The 21,396-nt window shown below is 50.7% G+C and overlaps 3 protein-coding genes across 3 annotated transcripts in view; 2 read left to right on the top strand and 1 right to left on the bottom strand.

The window, feature by feature from the left end:
* Window positions 1-794, top strand: part of GNG2 (G protein subunit gamma 2) — a 2,263-nt gene extending 1,469 nt beyond the window's left edge. Inside the window, exon 3 of the mRNA XM_026051555.1 lies at window positions 44-794. Coding sequence (XP_025907340.1) covers window positions 44-172 — 129 coding nt within the window. The 3' untranslated portion in view covers window positions 173-794. The remainder of the gene's footprint in view (window positions 1-43) is intronic.
* A 2,420-nt stretch (window positions 795-3,214) lies between these two features.
* On the top strand, window positions 3,215-16,348 carry RTRAF (RNA transcription, translation and transport factor). The gene is made up of 8 exons (XM_026051482.1): window positions 3,215-3,312; window positions 4,869-4,993; window positions 5,909-6,008; window positions 7,152-7,238; window positions 7,875-7,963; window positions 10,664-10,732; window positions 15,324-15,372; window positions 16,031-16,348. Exons 1-8 carry the CDS (start codon window positions 3,252-3,254, stop codon window positions 16,183-16,185), a joined length of 735 nt encoding a protein of 244 aa, XP_025907267.1. The 5' UTR covers window positions 3,215-3,251; the 3' UTR covers window positions 16,186-16,348.
* A 267-nt stretch (window positions 16,349-16,615) lies between these two features.
* Window positions 16,616-21,396, bottom strand: part of NID2 (nidogen 2) — a gene marked incomplete at its 5' end in the record, with an annotated part of 10,565 nt that continues 5,784 nt past the window's right edge. Inside the window, 10 exons of the mRNA XM_026051495.1 lie at window positions 16,616-17,314; window positions 17,401-17,513; window positions 17,882-18,005; window positions 18,097-18,254; window positions 18,553-18,724; window positions 18,813-18,942; window positions 19,031-19,200; window positions 20,125-20,346; window positions 20,464-20,583; window positions 21,182-21,325. Coding sequence (XP_025907280.1) covers window positions 17,304-17,314; window positions 17,401-17,513; window positions 17,882-18,005; window positions 18,097-18,254; window positions 18,553-18,724; window positions 18,813-18,942; window positions 19,031-19,200; window positions 20,125-20,346; window positions 20,464-20,583; window positions 21,182-21,325 — 1,364 coding nt within the window. The remainder of the gene's footprint in view (window positions 17,315-17,400; window positions 17,514-17,881; window positions 18,006-18,096; window positions 18,255-18,552; window positions 18,725-18,812; window positions 18,943-19,030; window positions 19,201-20,124; window positions 20,347-20,463; window positions 20,584-21,181; window positions 21,326-21,396) is intronic.

Genomic DNA, 21,396 nt, shown 5'->3' with positions numbered 1-21,396 from the left:
TGCGCCCCTGCCCGTTCCGTGAGGATCCGCGCGGCCGTTGCAGGTGTCCAAGGCGGCGGCCGACCTCATGGCGTACTGCGAGGCGCGCGCCAAGGAGGACCCGCTCCTGACGCCCGTGCCGGCCTCGGAAAACCCCTTCCGGGAGAAGAAGTTCTTCTGCGTGATCCTGTAGCGCCGCGAGGAGCCTCCCCGGCGCGGGGCCGCCCTGAACGCTGACGCAAAGGGGTTTTTTTTTTAGGAATGGGGGGGACAACTTGGTAGTCCACTGAATTTAAGCCAACACACACAAAAATACGTAGCAAAAACCGAAATAATCAGTAAAATCCGCGGGCTGGGCACAGCGAGGTGCATGTTTAGAGACCCCGGCCACCTTCGGGGCAGTGAGACGATCCGCCTTGCGAGGCGAAAGTCTGCAGAGTTGCCTAGAGAGGGGGGAGAAAAAAAAGCAAACAAAAATAATAAAGAATAAACGTGTGTCGCTCTTCTGCTCCCCAAACTCRTTCCGTTGTTCCGTATTTGAAGCCCTCGAGCTGCGCTGAGCAAAGCGAGTTGCTGAGGATGTGCGTAACCGTCTTGGAATGATATTGTCGGGGTTTTTTCCTCTTTTTTTTTCTTTCCAAATAGGATTTTTTAATTATTATTATTAATTATTATTATTTAAGTTGTCGGGTATATAGCAACAGGCTTAGCTCGCTGTGGTGTTCCTTAATGTTGGCTCTTGTGCTGATTTTCATTCCGTTCGGGCATGCGGGGAGCGCGGGGCCGGCRCGCGAGGCCGGATCCCGCTTCCCGGCGCTTCCTTCGTGGTAGTTCCAACTCCGCAATTAAGAGTGACTCGTGTCTCGTGGTTGCCGCTTCGTACCCAGGTCATGGCTTGTAGTGCATGGGCAGTCGCTCCGTTTTCGCTCCGCGTTTCCCTGTCGTTCCCCGCCGCCGCCGCACGGGATGCCYGGAGGCGGGCGGCTCCCGCCATGCCTTATCCCGCGGGAAGCGGGAATTGGGGGACACCTGAGGCGGGCGCTTCTTTGGGAAGAGGCTCCGGCCCCTTTTCCCGACACCTCCGTGCCTCTCCTCCGCCCCCGTCCGCGTTCATCCCGCTCCGCACGGCTCCCTTTTGGTGCCGGAGCTCCGGTTTTTTCCTACGCATCTCGGAACCGGCGGGATTTCTGCCTGCGGCTGCGGGAGGGCCGCTCTCCACCCGGGCTCCGCTTCAATCCCCGCGTCCCGGAGGGAAACAACCTCGCGGTACCTTTCTGTGACTCTTTCTAGCCCGTGACAAGTGCATTTTTGGGTTTTTCTACCTTTTTTCGTACTCTTTTTCTAGTCTCCTGGCGYGAAGACCCAGCACCCCCATCCCGGCTTTCGCCCCCGTTCCCTTCCCGGCTCCGCGCGCGGCRCTGCCGGGAACGCTGTAAATATCCCATAAAACGGTCCATCTTTCCCTTTCCGTGCTGGTTTGCTGTGATGGAGAGTGACGCGCGCGAGCCCGGGGTCTTCCTCGCCCCCAGCCCCTTCCCGAGCGCTGCCATGAAGCGGTTGGTAACCACCTTTCCTTAAAGATTTGCCTATTTCACACCTTGAATTCCTACCTAAAATAAACAGACACACAGAAAAGCTGCAGGAAAAGCCCAAAACGGGGATTGGGAATTAGCTGCTCACTGATAGTGTTTTACTGCCGGGTGTTTTCACCCCGCAAACAAAACGCAGCCACTCCCGTGTCCCATGCRGGGACAAATGGATGTCACCTCCGTGCACTGGTGCCTCATTCCCAGTGTGGGAATATTCAAGGGAACCCCTGGGCTTTTGAGAAAAATGTCTGGAGAACTGAAATGGCACTTTTCCYTTTTTATTTTTTTTCCCTTTTTATTTTTTCTTTTTCTTTTTTCTTTTTTCTTTTCTTTTTTTTCTTTTTTCTTTTTTTTTCTTTTCTTTTTTTTATTTTTTCTTTTTCTTTTTTCATTTTCATTTTTCATTTTTTCTTTTTCTCATTTTCATTTTTTTTAAAATTTTTTGTTTTCATTTCATTTTCCTACAACCCGTGCTCATGGCAAGGGCGAGCGGCACCGCAGGCTCCGGGCAGCGAGGCCGTGCAAACGTCAACCTCGGTGTGTGTGTGTGGGGGGGGGGGTTGTCCTAAATAAAATTTAAAGGAAATTTTAAAAAATAGACCAAACGCCCTCAGCGCGGGCAGGCCGGAGTCGTGATGTAGCGCGCGTCCCCACCCCACGTGGTCAATGTACTCGTTGGAAATAAACATTTTGGATTCGTTTCAGCCCCGGGCTCGTCCTTTGGGAAGGGGATGCGGGGAGCCGGTGCCGTGCTCCGGATGGGATGGGACGGGACGTGCGGCGTCCGGAGTGCGGGAAGGGCCGGGATCTGCTCCCCAGCCCTCCCATTCGGAGCGCATGGAGCCTGCCCTGTGTTTTGTGCTCCGCTCCCATCCCAGCTCCTCACTGGGATGCAGCGGCCCCGGGACTCCCAGGAGCCGGACTCCGTGTGCCCGACCCGCATTTCCACACTGGGCTTTTCCTCCCGCGCAAGGCCAAGCATATTAGGCCGGAAAAGGGGAAATTAAATGGCCCTTTTAACTTCCCCTCTCCACATGATCACCCAGCTCGCTCAGAATTCCCTGTCCTCTCCAGACTCTGGCCCTTCCTCACGTTGTCCCAAATTCCCRCTCTTTCCCAAGAGAAAAGGAGGGAGCGGGACTTCGGGAAGCACCCAGCCCTCTGGCAGGCATTTTGGGGTGTTTTGTACACAAAGATCCAGGGAAAATCCTGCCATGGGAAAGGCCCTGGCGTGGGAGACGCGACCCCAACCGGACCCTGTCCCAGCGCCCACCAGCTCCCCTCAGGGCGGCCTCCACGCCCGCCATTTCCTCGCCCTGGCCCCGCCCCCCGCCTCAAGCGCCGCCCCCTGCCTCAAGCACCGCCCATTTTACAGAACCCCCGCCGCTGTCTCAGGCCCCTCCCCTTTCATCGGGCCCCACCCCTCCTCAGGCCCCGCCCCCTCCTCAGGCCCCGCCCTCGTGCGACGCTGTCATTAAAACTGCGTGATATTCCCCCTCTCCCCCCCACGCGCTCCCGGCAGCCCCATCCGCACTCTGATTGGCCTCAGCTGCCGCCGCTCAGCGCGCGGGCCAATGGGAGGCGAGAGCGCGGCGGAAGGTGCCGCCCGTTGCCGCGCGCCGGGCCGCAGCGGCCGGGGCAGAGCAGCGGGGGCGCCGCGGGCCGCGCTCCGTTCCCGGCGCCATGTTCCGCCGCAAGCTCTCGGCGCTCGACTACCACAACCCGGCCGGCTTCAACTGCAGGGGTGAGGCTCCCGTTACCGGCGCTGCGCGGGGCCTCGCTCCCGCCTCACGGGCCTTCCCGTCGCCTTGGGGCCTTTTCCGTGGGTTTTTATGGGTTTTTTCCCCCCATTAATTCGGTGTTTTGCCGCTGGGGCCGGGCGCCCCGCGGCTGGCGCTCGGTGCGGCCTCCGCGGCGGTTTCCGTGCGAGCGGCGCTTCCCCGCGCTGCCTTTCCCCGGTACCCGCGGGTCTCAAACACGGGGGGCGAAAAATGGGGAAAAAACAACAAAAAAGGCGGGGGAAAGCGTCTTGGGGGCTGCRTTTCTGCAGCTATCAGCGGCCAAGATTCAGCCACAACTCGCTGTAGTTCATAGTTCGTAAAATTATAGTTAATGCTATGATTTTAATAAATAGTAATACCTTAAACTCGTTCCTTGTGGGAAGGCCGGAGCCGCYGCCGTTGCCCCACGAGCCCGGCCTGGGCTGCTGCTCCCCAGCCCTGGCCGCTCCGCTGCCCAGCACTCACATCTGGCCTTTTTTAACCTTATATTTGCTGATACTGCCCCAAAGGGGCATTGTAAGATTCACATTTAACCAGTATGATCAATTATAACCTTTATACCATCTTTTTTYCTTAGGCTTTTTTTGCTTTAATGCTTCCAGTAGACTGACTCCTTCAAGAGATTGGCTTCCAGCATCTTCTTTTATAGGGGATCTAAGCTTTTTTATGGCTACCTTTTATTTATCTATTTATTTTTAATCTGATTCTGGCACTCCTCTAGTACCAAAAGCTTTTTTTTKCAGGCTTGTTGTGACTCTGTTTCTTACAGTGCAACAGAAATAGGACGATTATGTTGCTCAAGGCACTGCTGAGCAGTAGGAATATTGTTCTTGTCCCTCAGGGAAGAAATGTTGTCCTTAACCCAGTCTGAGATGCAGGAGAAGCGGCTTCGGGATATGAAAACTCACCCCGTGAGAGAGTGTTGCTGTTTTGGGGGCAGAGGGCAGTAGTTCTCTAGGGCTGTGATTTACAGYGTCCAGAAATCAATCCTGTCCCCAAAGAGCAGGTGCAAAGCAATTACTTGGTCCTGTGCTAATATTTTTGTTTGGACTTCAGGCTTTGTATTGTGGAATTCTGACTCCAAATGGTAAAATGTTGAATCAACAGTAATGGAAAAATACGTTTGTGGAGTCACGGGATGTGTGTGTATTGTTTTTTAGAAAAGACTGGGGGTTATTGCAACACGTGACATGTTTGCCTGGACAACAGGGTTAGTAACTGAAATTCTCCCTGTCATTGTTTTGCTTTTCMTTCTTTACTTAACAACAATCTGTTGGTTAGTTTAGTCAGTCGACCATAGACAGTCAAGTGACGATAAAAATCGGAAACACTCAYAGTGCTGAGTTTTAGTCAGATGTTATCTTGTAAAATACAGTTTTAGTGGAAGATACATTTTCATTATGATAAAACATGAAAGCCTGCAAAGACACCAGACTCCCTTCGAATGAGCTGCCTCAAAATTCACGTGTTRTTTTTTCCTTAAAATATTGGTTCATTCTTCTTTTGTTTCCCTTTATAGATGAGACGGAATTCAGAAATTTTATTGTCTGGCTCGAAGACCAGAAAATCAGGCACTACAAGATTGAAGACCGAGGGAACTTGAGAAACATCCATAGTGATGATTGGCCCAAATCATTTGAAAAGGTATTTTTGCTATTTAAGACACAAATTTAAGTGGTAAAGCTTCCGTATATAATAATTCCCATAGATGCTGAATGTAAATAACTGAGTATTTGCCAGTGTGTGAAGGCAGAGCTGCTGCTGCTGTTGAGGCATCAGCAGCACATGTGGCAGCTGGTGTTTCTCCACTGGTCTTCCCTCCTTGCCCTCSTCCTGTGGCTCTTCCCAGGCCCTGGGAATCACTCTCCCTGCTTGCCACGTGGCAGCTCTCGTCCTTTCCTTCAKCAGAGTTTCCACTCGTGCTGGGCTTCTTGGCAGCAGGTTGTGCTAGGACAAGGTCCTGTGTCCTGGCCTTAGAGAACTTGAAGTGGTAGCCCAGCCTTGTCTCGTCCTCCTCTGTTGCGTGGCTTCCCTCTGTTCCTAACACTTGAGCACTACATGGTGACCTAAGAAAGGAAAAATTACTTCTCCTCTACCACCTAGAATCCTCTGACTGTTATCCAGGTGTTTTAAAGTTTCTGTTGTACCTGATACTGATTTTGTGAGAGCTTTAGGTGACAAGCAGAGGCCTTTGTTCTGCTTGATTTGTTCTTGCCTCCTCCTTGCCCAAGCCTCCACCCACCGTGTAAATTGAAGAGAGAAAGGAGCGTCTTTGGTGTCTTTGGCTGTCAGCCTGACAGTGCATAGCMTCAGTTACTTCCTGAAAAGTTAGGGGTAGGATCAAGCTGACTGGAATGGGGTGAACTGAAATGCCTCAGGTGGATCAGATCTTGCAGTAGGACACTGCATAATGGTGCTTCTTACTAATAGTTATCTTCTAATAACCTTCAGTTCTGGGGGGACTGTTTGCAAAGTGCTCCTGTGCTCCTCGCCAATTCATACAAGTGCTTCCTTCCCAGCAGTAACRCCTATTTCTTTTTTCCTCTTCTTGCTCCACAGTATATGAAGGATGTAAACTGTCCCTTCAAAATACAGGAACGACAAGAAACAGTGGACTGGCTTCTTGGACTAGCAGTTAGGCTTGAGTATGGAGATAACGGTATGGTGGAACTTATTAAATATTTCAGAATCATAGGGAAACTTACTTCACTGTTTATTTTAGTRTTTGTCTAATTAATACTGTGTCAAATTCATTTGCCTAAAGAAAAGGTGTTTCACCTATTTGTTTTGCACTGTATTCAGATACAAGCTGCTTCTCTTCAGCTCAGCTCCCCTGGGACAGTGCAGGAATGTACTCATGTGCATGAGTATATCACACGTGAGAATATTTACTCATGTGAATATATTCCTATCCTGGATACAGCAAAACCCACTTTATGTTTTTGTACCTTTCTCCCATGGGATTGTCTTTATAACAGCTTATTCTGAAATGCATTATGTGCGTTTTCTTTAGTACTGATATTTCAGTAAGTTATTCTTGCCTTGTGTTTCACAAGACATGACTCCTGAGCCCTTGAGACCTGGGATGAGGTTGTGAAAAACTGGTTTCCATTTAGTGAGAGCGCAGAGATGGACATAGTTACTGGTGGCAAACCTTTTAAAAGCAAAACTGGTGCCAAAGCAGTGTTTTCCATTACCTTTGATTGCTGCTGAGCCCTGGCCATGGCAAGGAAGGGATGTAAGTTTTCACAGCTTGGAGAGCTGTTCTTCAGGCCCTCTGGTTGGAGAGTCTGCCTTTAACTTAGGGCTCCATGAATGTGGAGGGGCCAGCAGAGGTAGRAGGCTTGAAAAACAGCTATGTGGATCACCCAGGAATGCTGTTGCCKGTAAAACAAGGCACCCACTGGAAGTGTTTTACTCCTCCTTATCAGAACGCTGCTGGCTAAGGTAAAGTGGTTCCAAGGTTATCTGTATTGCTGGATTTCACGCACAGCAGAGCTGCAAGCTGCAGCCTGCTCAGCTTTGCTTTAAGGCTGTGGAGCGTCGTGTCCTGCCGAAGCGTGGAGCCCTGCTCTGCAGCAGGACAGACGTGTTGTGCAGATGGGAGCTGTTGCAAGTGCTCACTAGGCTGACAACCTACTAGGGCTTTAGTAGAGGAGCTCCAAAAGTGCAGCTTTTGTGCCCATAAGGCTCCGGGGTGTAAGCCATATGCCCAAAATGTAGATGACTCAAACTCCCATTTTAACTTCGTATTTTTGTCTTTAGCCTTAATGGTGATCATATTTGCTTCTTATTTTAACAGCTGATAAGTATAAGGACTCTAACCCTGACGGTGCTAAAAATGCTGACAATACAGCAAAAAATGCAGAGCCATTGATTAACTTGGATGGTAAGTATGCGGTGATGTCCCGTCCTGATGTCCTGTCCCATCTTGCATGGATGTGCTCCCTGACCCCTGTGAGGTTTTTTGAATGTTGTTACAGAGCTGTGATGCATTTAAGTTCTGAAGGTCATGCTTAAAGCTTTTGAAATGAAGGATTTCACATATTTAGTGCTATCCAAGAATGGTTTCTGTGTGAATAGTGATTTGAGAATAGTTTTTATCAGTTGTTCATTCTTTTAATCTTGCCCTCACACAGCAGGTGCAGTTCTACTCAGCAGCTAAGTAACAGAAATATTTACGAAAGAGCATACCTTTGTCCTGCTGTTGACTTTTAAAGACTTGCCCTGCTTTCCTGCCCTGTAGCACCTTTATATAACATGTTCTGCATTAAGAACAATGTTGTCTGTGCTTCCAGGACCTTGTGCAATCTGGTTATAGAGCCTCATGGCACAAAGAGGATATGAACTAAATCTCACACCACATTGAGCCTCTCCCTTCTATTATATGGCCAGGGTGACTAACTGGTTGCTCACTGCTGTGTATCCACAGCCTTGCCCATTCTGGAGCACAGGCTGATACCACAGAGTCAGGAAGCAAATTATGTCCTTTGGAGCCAGTTAAAATAGTGTATTTGTTTTGCAGTGAATAATCCCGATTTCAAGGCTGGAGTGATGGCGTTAGCTAATCTGCTTCAAATCCAGCGGCACGATGATTACTTGGTCATGCTCAAGGTGAGTTCCCCAGCTTTTGTGCTCTTCCCTCCCTGCCATGGGAAGTAACTAGAGGTGCTGTTGGCCACGACTTTACTTTCCATTTGTTCCTACGCTCATCCTATATGTGCCGCCTCAAGCAGGTAGGAGCACACAACATAAAYCATGGAAGTTTAGTGCATTGGTAATTCTTTCTGTAAACAGTTCAATTGTACAAGAGTTCCTGAAATTGGAACAGTAATTGAGAACTTCTGTTCTGAACTCAAAACGCTCCAGCCAAGCGAAAACTCCTGCTTTGTGCTTTTTATGAACTTTTTCTGAGGCATCTGAAAACCTAAAATATACTCAGGATTTCRCTCAAAGTAGTTCTTTGTGTGCCCGCTCTGCAAATGAAAGCAGTAACTTGAGAACATAAAGACTAAGTAATGTAAAGGATGTGGGTTTTTTTAATAAAAAGAAGAAAGGAAAGAGCCAAGGTTATACACTATTTCCTCTTGGCTTTTGGTCCCATGAACTGTTTATTCTTTGTCTTAAATAAGTTCATGTTAGTTTAATCTTGACAGTTAATCATARCTTTAAAATGCAGCAAATAGACAAGTGTTGCAAATGATCTTTCTAATAACTGAGAGAAGATCTTTGCCTTAGTGACACAACTGTCGTTATGCACAAATTTCTGATCAAAGCTGTACTCTTCATGCAGTGTATTTAGCGAGTTGGCAACAATCCCGAGTTCCTCCTTGATGGTGTCATGATATGGAAATAATCTCAGTTTTGTTTGGCACTAAAATAAACACGGTGCTTCACTGAAAAACAAAAGACTAAGGCCCCTTCAGTACAGAACCTGTGATCTTTGCTGAATTTGTTTTGGAGAAACTAATGCTGTGGGTATTGAAGTTTATACAGTGTGTTTAAATCTATAATGGGTATATTTGAACAGTCTTATCACTCTAGCCTGGCTTCCTAAGGAAATGAGGCCCTGCACTCATCCTGTTGGTCCCTTGCTGCTTCTCTCCAGCACCTCCCCTCCTTTGCCTTCCTGCAATAACTTTTGAACCCTTTGCAATACAGAGCAGTGGAGGTTTGGGGTATCAACCCCCTACARACTTGATTAAAAGTGATAGGAGGTAGAGAAAGAGACCTACGAGTGTCACTGTTGGGGATCTGCAGCACAAGCCCAGAAAGCTGGTATCAGAAAATCCCTTGAGCTCCTCTTACAGGATTGTCTCAGGCTTTAAGCGGATTTGCCAAATCTGATACTAACAACTCGGGAAGAAGAAAAAGTGCAAGTGTTTTCTACGTAAATGCATTTATGCTTTGTCTTTCTTTCCACATAGCTAGTCTCACTTTTTTTTGGTCAGAGGGAATTGGACAAAGCTTCCACCCCCCTAAACTTCTTGCTTTTAATTARGGAGAGTAGGTTCCTACAGTAGCAGTTCCTGTTACACAAGCCACCCTAATGCTGGCTGATGATACCAAAGTGCATCAGTGAAATTATTTAACACCACAGTACATTCTTTTCATAATGGCCATACGTAGAAGGTATGATGGGTATGGAATGGATGCTTAGCAAGGCTAAAGAGTATAAAAATGCCACAGACAGCTGGCCAGAGAAGGCAGAGAAAAACTGGGATATTGGCAGTCCGTTTCACTAATTTCAAGCTGAGAAGTTGGTCAGAAGGCACTTTTCTGTGTACCAATATTGGGTGTCATTTTCCTAATGCAAAAGTCACTCAACTCTCTACTGCAAAGTCTGGCTTTGGTGCTGGAATGTAAAAAGGAAACTCCTGACCAAATCACTTTTTCCTCAGGGCTGCTCTGCCTAGTTAAAAGCCTTGTCATGGTGCCAAGTGGCAGCTTGGCAGTGTCACCTCTTAACTTTAATTGTGACCAAAGCCAGGAGCAACCTGAAGCAGTGACACTGCGTCTGTCACGTTGAGAGCCTCGGGAGGGAAGCAGTCTGAGGAATGTGTGCGACAGACTGAGTTCTTTTTGGTACAAGTCTGTCTGCGTGGTATTCCTCGAGTTATTTTTAGAGGCATTTACAGCTGTGGGTATCAGTAACTTGATAGCTCTGATACGATTTTAGGCTGTAGACTGGAGCCAGTAAAAATAGATGAGCGACAAGATTGTTTAACTCAGTCAAGTCTGTTTGGTTTTTTTTTGTTTTTTTTTTTTTTTGCATGCGTATGGATAAAAATAATTCTTTTGTGTTTTAGTCTTTTAAAAATGTAAGTTTAGCCTTGCTCCATTTCTTTCTGCTGGTATTAGTTCAGTGCTTACTGACAGATCCTGGTCTCAGGAATTTTTTCCTGAAGAAGCTGCACAGCTGCAGAATTAAGGGGTTCTTATCCAGGCAATGCAGTCGCAGAAACTTGTACTGCTGCTTTGGATCCATGATTGGTCCTTCTGGGAATGGCAAACCTTGACTGTCCCCAGCACTTTGCAGAATAGTGACGGGGTAATATCTTGATGTGTTCTAGTTAAACTGCCTTCCCAGGACAAACCTGTGGAAGGAAAATATTTGCAAGGAGTCGTACAAGAGCAGCAAGAGTTTGAAGAAGAGCTTAGTGTCTGCAGGAGTTCTCCAAAGAGCCTCTCATAAAACCGCGAGTTTGATATTCCACAGGGTTTGAATGTTGGCTCCTTTTCCCTTGGCACTGCAGAGCAATGCATTCAGAGCTCCCCGAATCACTTTGCCTATCACTTAACTATTTTTCCTAGGCGATTCGCATCCTGGTGCAAGAGCGCTTGACGCAGGACGCCATAGCCAAGGCCAACCAGTCCAAGGAGGTTCGTATCCGCGAGGCGCGAGCCGCTCGCGGGTTAACTGTTCCATGGGCCAATAAATAGCACGGGGTAAAGGTCTCATCTCGGAGAGCCAAACTGGTTCTGTTTAAACGTTTAGGAGGAGGTGGAAGCTTGTTTTTATTAGCACTCCTGATTCTAAAAGACCAGGAGAAGAATTACAGGAAGTGTACAAAGTGCTTTTTTACTCCTACAGTCATTATAAATATAGGCACCTGAGTGCTATCTCCTGTAAATAACTCTTTTCCTGATTTGGTGTGTGCTGGATCATTATTGTTACTGTGCAGAGCAGCAAGCCCACAGTGTCAGAGGAAGAACATGTATGCGCTGGCTTTTCCTTCGGAGGAGCAGCGTTGGCTATAAATAGTCAAAACATTCCCTGTACRGAGCGTGGTGCTTTTTGCTCCTCACGATTTAAGGGCTGGGATACTGGCCACCCAGCTCCTCTCTGCCCTCCCAAATAAGAAGTGATAAAGGAAATGGAATTCTACAATTAAACCTCTGAGCTGAGTAATAGCACTTGACAAAATGATTTTTGCTCTATTACTTTCTATATTTTTGGCAGCTGCTTAGAGCAGAGCATGGTTTGTTTATTGTCATAACACTGCTTGTGATGTCCACTGCATGGCAGTGGCAGGTTGCAATGCAAAGATTGCCAGAAGTGTTGGGACAGCAAATCAAAGCCATTAAAAGAGCAGGAAACCTCTAAGCAGCTGAGACTGCTGTAATAATTTTGCTTTCTCTTAAGTGACATTAATGAAAAGCTACTCTTATTTTTGCTATTTTTACATAGCAGCAATGCTGATATTTAGGAATCAAAATGGGATTTCTTGTGAGTGTGTTGGAATAAGCTTCTTTAAGGAATAGTGTAGTGATTTTTGTGACAAAGCTTTTTTCTTATTTTGTAGAATCCTCAAGGTTGGAAGAGACCTTTAGAGGTGATCTAGTCCAACCCYCTGCACACGCAGGGTCACCCAGAGCACGGGGCACAGGCTGCGTCCAGGCGGGTTGGGAAGATCTCCAGAGAGGAGCCTCCCCAGCCTCTCTGGGCAGCCTGGGCCAGGGCTCTGGTACCATCCCTGTCAAGAAATCTTTCCTTAAGTTCCTGTGGAACTTTTGGTGCCTCAGTTTGTGGCTGTTTCCTCTAGTCCTTTCGCTGCCCACCACTGCAAAGAGGCCGCCCCCTCCTCCTCACTCCCTCCCTTGAGGTGTCTACAGACACTGCTCAGGTCCCCCCTCAGCCTCCTCTTCTCCAGGCTGAACAGGCCCAGCTCCCTCAGCCTTTGCTCCTAGGACAGATGTTCCAGGCCCCTGATCATCCTSGTAGCCCTGCGCTGGACTCTCTCCAGCAGCTCCACATCCCTCTTGTACTGGGGAGCCCAGAACTGGACACAGTCTCCAGATGTGGCCTCACCAGAGCTGTGTATAGGGAGATGATCACCTCCCTCGACCTGCTGGAGACGCTTCTCTTAATGCACCCCAGGATCCCGTTGGCCTTCTTGGCCACCAGGGCACACTGCTGCCTCGTGGTCATCTTGTCATCCACCACGATGCCCAGGTCCCTCTCTGCAGGGCTGCTCTCCAGCAGGTCRGTCCCCAGCCTGTCCTGGTGTCCAGGGTTATTCCTCCCCAGGTGCAGGACCCTGCACTTGCCTTTGTTGAACTTCATGAGGTTTCTCACTGCTCAGTTGTCCAGTTTGTCCAGGTCCCTCTGGATGGCAGTGCAGTCCTCTGGGGTATCAGCCAATTCTCCCAGTTTGGTATCATCAGCAAACCTGCTGAGGGAGCACTCCRGCCCTTCATCCAGGTTGTTGATRAGTAAGTTGAACAGGACCAGAACGAGGACCGACCCCTGGGGGAMACCGCTAACCCAGGCCTCCAACTGGACTCAGTGCCACTGATCACCACCCTCTGAGCTCTGCCACGCAGCCAGTTCTCGATCYACCTCACTGTCCACTCATCTATCCCACACCTCCGGAGTTTGCCTGGAAGGATGCTATGAGGGATGGTGTCAAAAGCCTTGTTGAAGTCCAGATAGGTGACATCCACCACTCTCCCCTCATCTCTCCAGCTAGTCATTCCATCCTAGAAGATGTTAGTCAAGCATGATTTCTCATGCTGACTGTTCCTGAGCACCTTCTTGTCCTCCACGTGCTTGGAGACAGCAACCAGGGTGAGCTGTTCYGTGACTTTCCCAGGGATGGGGGTGATGCTCACCGGCCTGTGGTTGCCTGGATCCTCCTTCTTGCTCTTTTTGAAGACTCATGTGACACTGGCTTTCTTCCAGTCCTCGGCCACCTCCCGTGTTCTCCAGGACCTTTTGAAGATGATGGAGAGCGACTTAGCTATAACATCCCCAGCTCATGCAGCACTCTGGGGTGCATCCCRTCAGGGCCCATGGATTTGTGGGTGTCATTTGATCCCTTCTCAAGATTTTAGGTTGAGCAGTCATTGAATATGCTACATTTTTGGGATTGTACTCCTGTTCCAAATGCTGAATTTCATCTGAGATGGAGAAAAGGCAGGGACAGAGCTTCATCTGTCTTCATGGAACCCTTGCTCATCCTAGTGGCTTTGCAAACTAGGGATCCAGGACAGCAAATGACTTCTGAAAGAGTGGTGGGATTTTCAGTAATGTTTCTATAAATATAAAAAAAAGAGCAGTAGTAGTGAATAGCATCATGGTAAATGAAGAAATCTCCAAGGAGAAAGGATAGTTGCATAGAAGGATAGGGGAAGTAGACTTCTTCTAGCTGGCTTCTTAATGGCCAGAATACAAGCTAGGACCCTTGGTGTATATTAAGCCTTGTCCCTGAAACAGTCGATAACCTTTGACTTGTGTGTCACASATGAGGCTAAATGTACCAAGTGTCATGAGTTACCTTCTTGGCCATATGGAGGTACAAGGGGCTAAAAGATACGATGCCCRTGGAAATGGGTCTCCCAGCACCCTGCCCTGGCTGAAGGACAGGTATGAGGACTATGCTGCCGTGCTGGGGTTTTCAAAAYACTTGAATAAGACAAGTTTTGTCTTGTTGGGCTGTTAAGATAGARTCTTCAAGATAAGACACTCGGAAATGTTTCCTTTTTTTAGGTTTTATGTTGAATGAGTGACAATTCAATATGTTCAACGTTTAGACAGGATTCAGGTTTATACTGACAGGCTTCTGGAACGGTGGTTTTCCATTTTCCATCATTTATACGGTGCTTAGTGCCGAGCTATCTATTAAAGGCACGCAGGCAGGCAGGTTTTATGGAAGTGCACCGTGTTGCTGTTTTATGAGAGCTTTATATTGGAACCGTTCTCTAAGAGTAGCACGCGATTTAAAGGAAGTACTTGTCTGAGCTCAAATAATTCAAAGTATTTCCAGCTTTTGGCCTCTTCACATCTTTTCATAATTCATCCCTTTATTGCTGTGCTGGTGAGGAGTGCCCTGGAAGCTGCGCAGCCTCTTTCCTTCCCCTCCTGACCTCCAGATCTCAGGATTTTTCAGCTCTGCCAGCCTGTCCTGGGCTTTTCTTGCCTGGGGACTGTATCTTGGGTAGGATCAAGCACAGCAAAGGCCCCTAGAAAGGCCTGTCCATGTGGCTTTGAGAGGATGGACTAGAACTTCTGAAGGCTAAAGCCAAGGCAGGCTTAAAAGCACAATTTGAACCTTTCCAAAACRCTAGAATCTAGATAAACTTGTAGAACTAGGTTGTAAAAATAAGCAAGTTGCCCATGGGTGCAGGTTGTGGTCACCCAGCAAGCTTTAAATCCAAGCTCCTGTGAGCTTGAGGCCGTGAAATGAGCTTGACCACACAGTAAAGGAGATTTAAAGGTGCTCTTGATTGCTGTGCTGCTGTGGAGCTGCTTGGTGAGTGCAGCCGGCCGTGGGGCCTTGTGCTCGCAAATCCATCGGGAAGAGCCTCCGCCAGAGGGAGCAGGCAGGAAAATGTGCACCAAAAAGCAGCTAAGGCCGAGGAAACAGAGCAGCGCTTCCAAATAACCACCAATAAAACTCTTACTGACACTGTCTCGGAGCATGTTTTCAAGTTTGGACACGCAGTATTTATTCCTGGGCTTAACACTGGGCATGATGCTCCAGGGAAACTAAAGGAAGCTGCAAGTTCAGTGCTGGAGATGCTGCCTGATGGAGTTTTTACAGCTTTGTTTTGAAAGCAGTGAGTGCTTGAAATCTGGCAGCTGGTTTGGGTTTCGAAGAAAGCCCAATCTGTGTTGCTTTTTGTTTGCTCCGGGTGGAGATGATGCCGCTTTGGGTGCTCCCGCCGTGCTCTCCGCAGCCTTTTAAGGCTGCGTGTATTCAGTGRGATTCACTGGAGAAGCAGGGGGAGTATCATTAAGGATAAAAGCTGACTATGTGATTTGCTAATAGGCTGTGAAGAGTCTTTGTTAATAGTTAATAGCCTGGTGGTTTGATGTTTCAGGTCATCCTTGTGTCGTGATGCTTTTTTGATGTCAGTTGCATCCTTGTAAACAAAACTGAAGTGTAGTTTGGATTTCATTTTTCCAAACAACAAATGTATTTAGAAATGCCATTTTGTAACATGTTTTTTTTCCTCTTCCTTTTTAAAGGGTTTGCCTGTTGCTTTAGAAAAGCACATTCTTGGTTTTGACACCGGAGGTAGGTAGTTCTCGAAATACTCCTTTTAAATATGCYGCTTGCCTTTGACAAAGCGCAAATGCGCAGAGAACGTGCCCGGCAGAAGGGCAGTTCTTCCCGAAGGGCTCCCGCTCAGCCCGCTGCCCGCGGGCACCCCGGAGCATCGCGTGCGGGAGCACAGGTCTCAGCTGTGCAATAAATGGTTTCAGGGTGACGTTCAAACGACCCCTTCTAAAGGCAGCCGCCGTTGCGTGCGGGAGGAGAGCACGTTCCTGCTGCAGCCGGGCACGAACCTGGACCGGCCTGCTGCCTCCGTGCTTTAGATCGAACCCATAACCTAAACCCAATTAGAGGCAGCAGCCTTTGGCGTGACCTGATGGGTTRTTTCATAAGGAGTCAGATGATTTGGGACTCATCTATACTTCCCTCCTGCTCTTTGTACAATTAAATTACGCTTCATGCTGAGCGGCCTTGGCTGTGGCTTGTTGCAAGCTCAAAGCTGAGCGCGATTTTGCACSGAGCACCCTGCACCTCTGGCAACGTGGAGAGCAGATCTCCCATTTCAGGTGTGAAAGGCACAAGCGGGAGCGAAGGACAGAGCAGGAGCTTAGGTTCAGCTTAAGACACGCGTGTATCAGATGGAAATGTTTTATACTGCTGCTTTTGGCGCCTCTCCTAGATGCTGTGCTCAACGAAGCTGCCCAAATCCTGCGACTGCTCCATATAGAGGAACTCCGAGAGCTGCAGACAAAAATTAACGAAGCGATTGTAGCAGTGCAGGCGATTATTGCTGATCCCAAGACGGACCACAGACTGGGGAAAGTGGGAAGATGAAGAGACTAACATYTCAGTCTGTTTGTCTACTTAATACAGTTAGGAGGAGCGATGTACGACCCTGGCATGCAGTTTGAAATGGATATTTTGCTGTTTTGAAAGAAAACAGGAAATTAAATTCTGACTGTTCTAACGAGCTGCCATTTTTCTTTAAATAAAAGTTGGGGAAACGGAGACAAATTGTTCTGATTAGCTCTAAGTTGGCAAATGCAGTTGTTCTTCTTCATTGTGCTTGGCTTTGTGTCGAAGAGGGAGTGTTCTGTAAAGGCCGTGYGGATTCCTCTTTGCTGTAGTGCTGCCATGTGGACTGCTCCGTGCTGGCTTCCTTGCCGCTTCTCCACAGCCTCCCCTCCAACCAAAGTATCCACAATTAGATCCAGAGGGAAACTGAAAACCACCATTTTATTTAATTATTGGAGGAAGCTAGAAAAAAAAAAAGTGAAGCATTACAACTTAAATGGTACTGCTGAACATGTATTGGTCTACAGTGGGTAGGTCTATGCAGGCACTTAAAAAGGCAAGCATGAACAGATTAATTCTAGCTTATTCTTCTAATATAAATACTAAAAGACATGCATTGAGGCAGTGCTGAAAATACTGAGTTGTCTTCTGGAAAAAAATGATATTTTTGCCATGTCACGTAACTGTTCTGCGTGCTTCTGCACATACAGTCTCTGTCTTCAGGGCTGTGGATTATTCAGACCCAGCATGATACTGCACCCAAAGCTTTCCATATGCTCTTTTTTTTTGGTTAAAAAAGACCAGTTGGTCAGATTGTCAAGCTTTAAAAAATTAAGCCACTTTTCTTCCGATAAAGTCAACCATTTCATCAAGACAGCTATGTTTTAAATTTGCTTGCATAAGCAAAAGTTAGAGCGATGGCCTAAGATTCCCAGGACCATTTTCTGTAATATATCAATGCTTTTCATTTAAAAAAAAAATACAGTAGTACAGACTTGAGGTATAACTTCAAAAATAGCTGATAATCATTTGCAGGAAAGTAGGTCACTTSGTTGGCCTTCGTTAAGGGTTTTTCCCCTTAGCTCTATGCAGGGAGAATTTTCTGGGTCTCACGTTCTTCTGGTTATAGAGATCGTTGTTGCTTGTAGTAGTAGTTACTATTTTCTTGCTGCAGAGAGAAATTGGTGGATTTTTCGCACGTTAATCACATAACAGGTTCAGGCAATAAAAATAATAAGYAATTAATGTTTTTACCTCCAGGGCAATAGGGATAAACTGCAGTTATTCCGTACAGATGGGATCGCTGCTCTGGGAGATACTCATCCGTAAAGGAGCCCGTGTCTTTATTGACGGCTATCACCCCATCCCTGTGGATAAAGAGGGAAAAGGGCTTAAATCAGCTGTGGAACACGTTTATTTTTCCCTGTCTCTCTGCATTTAGGCAACTAAACTGCTCTAGTCTCAACATTTTCCATCTCCAAGACTTTGAGGAGGGGAATGCGCCCCGGATCACTCGGCACGTTGCTCCGGTGGGGAAGGCAGGATTGTGCGGCCAGCGCTTCCGAGGAGCCACTATCCCACGGTGAGGCTGGAGCTCCCGTGTTTCCCGCAATCCGGGAATTCTGGGATGGGAATTCTAGGATGGGTATTCAGGGAGCTTCCAGCTGGAGCAGGACGGGGTGCATCCCTTGGCCCCGTGGGAAGCGGGACGTGGGAGCGGATCCCGGCTCCTCACCGGCGCCAGTCCGTGTGGTAGAAGTGATCCGCGTAGCTCACGATGCTGAACGGGTAGTTGAGGTTGCTCTGCACCACGTGCCGGCCTGTTCCGTCGGGGAGCGCGCACTCCAGGTGCTTCGTTCCTTCCCGAAGACACAATAAATATATATATATGTACATTGGGATGTCTTCTCGCGGCACGTTCCCGCTGCGGGGGCTCCCAGGGGACGTTACCTGCGTCTGCCCAACAGAGCAGCTTGGAGAAGGGGTCGAACGTGAGCCCGTTGGGCAGCCCGATGTCCTTGTCCACCAGCACGCGCCGGTTGGCGCCCGTCACCGTGGAGGTTTCGATTTTGGGTGCTTCGCGGTTCCAGTCGGTCCAGTAAAGGTTCCTGGGAGGGGTGATTGGGGAAGGGACACGCAGGGGGCTCAGACCGAGGTCTGGGGACAGGGTGAGGGCTCCTAGCAGGAGAGGCCGCCTGCGTTTCCCTTGGCGGGGCTGGGAAAAGCTCTTAATTTGCCTTGGAAAGCTCTAAACCGAAGGATCTCAGATGCATTTATGCCCCAAACTGGAGTTCCCAGGCGAGCACGTTTTGCACCACAACAGCACCAACCACAGCGCGTGTGTAAATGTGATCCACGGGATAACGGGAGGAGGGAAAGGCCCCGGAACGGCGCCGTGCCGCTCACCCGCGCACGGGGTCCACGGCGATGGCGCGCGGGTTGACGAGCTCGCTGTCGAAGAGCACGCGGCGCTCGGAGCCGTCGAGCCGCGCGCGCTCGATCCTGTCGAGGCCGCTGTCGGTCCAGAACACGGCGCGGCGCAGGTGGTCCACAGCCAGCCCCTCGGGGCTCAGCAGCCCTGCGCGCGGCGCGGGGACGTCAGCAGCGCCGACGGGGTGGCCGCGGCGGGCGCAGGAACCCGCCGCAAGCCAAGTTTGGGGACCCACCCGAGCTGATGACCGGCTCCGGCTCGGCGCCCGCCTCCAGGCTCGCCCGGCTGATGCTGCGCCCGGCCACATCGGTCCAGTAGAGCGTCTTCTCGCGGCAGTCGTAGTCGATGCCCACCACGATGGAGCCCTGCGGCACCGAGGGAGAGGACGGTCCGGCCGTGCGGGCGGCTCCGCGGGGCCACCCGTGCGCCCAGCCGCCCCGGCGGATACGGTACGTGCAGCGAGAGCAGCGTCCGGGCCGCCTCCTTGCGCAGCCGCGTGCCATTGAGCGGCAGGTAGCCGATCTGCTGTCCCTGCGCGTAGAGCAGGAAGGTGCCGGCGGGCGGTGGCGACACGTCGGGCCGCGGCGAGGGCCGGGCGCTGGGCGGCGCGGCGCTGGGCACACCTGCGCCAGGGGAGAGCGGAGGGGAGAGGGGCTGCACGGGTGGGTTCTCCCGTGCATGGAGGGGGGATACGGGTCCCTGCAGAGGGACAGGGTGCAGGCGCGTTGCAGAGGTCACGGGCACCCACGGACGCTCCGTGTGTGCAGGGAGCTGGGATGCGTGCGCGTTGCACACAGTGAGGACGCGTGCTGCACGTGCAAAGAGGTGAGGTGCGTGTGCATGCTCACAAGTTGCAGAGAGGCAGGAGGTTTGTGCATTGCAGACAGCAGGGATGTGCATGCACGCTCACCCATGCACAGGGAGCTGGCACACATGGGCATTGCAGAGCGAGGAGGTGCATGCACGCTCACGTGTGTGCAGAGAGCCAGGATGCGTGTGCATTGCAGAGCAGACACATGCACATGAATGCACATGCAGAGAGCAGGGATGGGGTGCACTGCAGAGAGCAGGACACGCGTGCAAGCTCATGTGTGTGCAGGGAGCTGGGATGCACGGGCACTGCAGAGAGCAGGGAGTAGTGTACATGCTCACACGGAGCAGGGACATGCATGCACGCTCACACATGTGCAGAGAACTGGGATGCACGGGCACTGCAGAGAGCAGGGAATAGAGTACATGCTCACACAGAGCAGGGACATGTGTGCACTGCAGAGAGCAGGGAGACGCGTGCACGCTCACACATGCACAGAGAACCGGGACACACGCGTGCTGTAGAGAGCAGGGAATAGAGCACATGCTCAGCGGAGCAGGGACACGCGCGCACACTTACATGTGTGCACAGAACTGGGATGCACGCGCGCTGCAGAGAGTGCATGCACACGCATGCATGCACAAGCATGCGCAGAGCGCGGGACCCTGTGCACATGCCAGCCCCACGCCAACCCCCCCGTGCCCACATGGGGACCGTGCCCCGCGCGCGCTCTTACATGGCGGGGGGCTGCCGGGCTGCGAGCGGGTGCCCTGCACCTCGCGGCCGCTCTCGTCCACGCACCAGCAGTAGCCGCTGTCGCCGTGGCACTGGCGGGGCGCGAAGGCGCCGTGGGGCTCGCACTGCGGCACGTACTGGTCGCCGCGGGCGCTGCCGCCGTAGTGCTCCAGCAGGCTCTGCCGCCAGCGCTCGCACAGCGTCCGCGCCCGCTCCGTGGGCTCTGCGTGCGGGGCGCCGCCGTCACCGCCGGCTTTGCGGGGGGCACCCAGAGCGGGGGTGCCCCGGGGCGCGGGGAATGGGGGGAAACACCGAAATGGAGCAAAAAGGAGTGCGGTACCCGGCGTGCAGCGGAAGCCGTCGCCCTCGTAGCCGGGCGCGCAGCGGCAGGAGAAGGAGCCGGGGCTGTTGGTGCAGGTGGCCGCTGGGTGACAGGGGCTGGCGGTGCACTCGTCCACGTCTGCAAGGAAGCGCGGAGATGTGGAGCAACCCCTCATGCTGCGCTGTTTGGGGTCCCTGTGGCCCATTGCACTCATTGCATACACCCTGAGCACCCACTGCAGCCATTGCACCTATTATAAGCCCCTTGTGCGCCCACTGCATCCATTGCACCCACTGCAGGCCTTTGCACCCCCTCACACCCAATGCACATTCATTCACCCACTGCATCCACTAGGTACCCGTTACACCCATTGCATGCTCATTGCACCCATTGTGCTCCCATTGCACTCAATGCGTGTCCATTGGATGCCCATTGCACGCATTGCACACCCATTGCACACTGAGTGTATGCCCCTTGCACCCCTATTGCATCCAATACACATCCATCGTGCACCCACTACATGCCCATTGCACCCAATGCATGTGCATTGTGTGCCCATTGCACGCCCATTGCACACTCAGTGCATGCCCCTTGCACCCACTGCACCCCCATTGCATGCAATGCCTGTCCATCATGCACCCACGACCTGCCCATTGTACCCACTGCACCCATTGTGCTCGCGGGGACCATTATACCCATTGGGTGGCACTTGCCACAGCCAGCACAGCCAACTCACCGTCACAGCGCCGGCCGTCACCACCATAGCCAGCTGGACACTCGCACACATAGTCGGTCCCCAAACCGGGCTGGCAGCGGGCAACAGGGTGGCACCCATGGGTGCCATCCTGGCAGGGGTGYACGAGCCTCTGCTGCTCCTCCTCTGCAAGGGGAGAAAGTGCCGCGTTGAGGGGAGCTCCACTACCCCGCACACAAGCCACCCCGGCCGGGAGG

The sequence above is a fragment of the Nothoprocta perdicaria genome, unplaced genomic scaffold, assembly GCF_003342845.1.
Source record: "Nothoprocta perdicaria isolate Ctin4 unplaced genomic scaffold, notPer1 scaffold_76, whole genome shotgun sequence".
NCBI lineage: Eukaryota > Metazoa > Chordata > Aves > Tinamiformes > Tinamidae > Nothoprocta > Nothoprocta perdicaria.
This window is presented reverse-complemented; position numbering and strand designations above follow the sequence as displayed.

Bases quoted from the DNA above. Each gene is read 5' to 3' on its own strand.
- RTRAF (XM_026051482.1), top strand. From the start codon at position 3,252: ATGTTCCGCCGCAAGCTCTCGGCGCTCGACTACCACAACCCGGCCGGC. The intron at 3,313-4,868 runs GTGAGGCTCCCG...TTCCCTTTATAG, and splicing joins GGCCGGCTTCAACTGCAGGG to ATGAGACGGAATTCAGAAAT. The intron at 15,373-16,030 runs GTAGGTAGTTCT...CGCCTCTCCTAG, and splicing joins TCTTGGTTTTGACACCGGAG to ATGCTGTGCTCAACGAAGCT.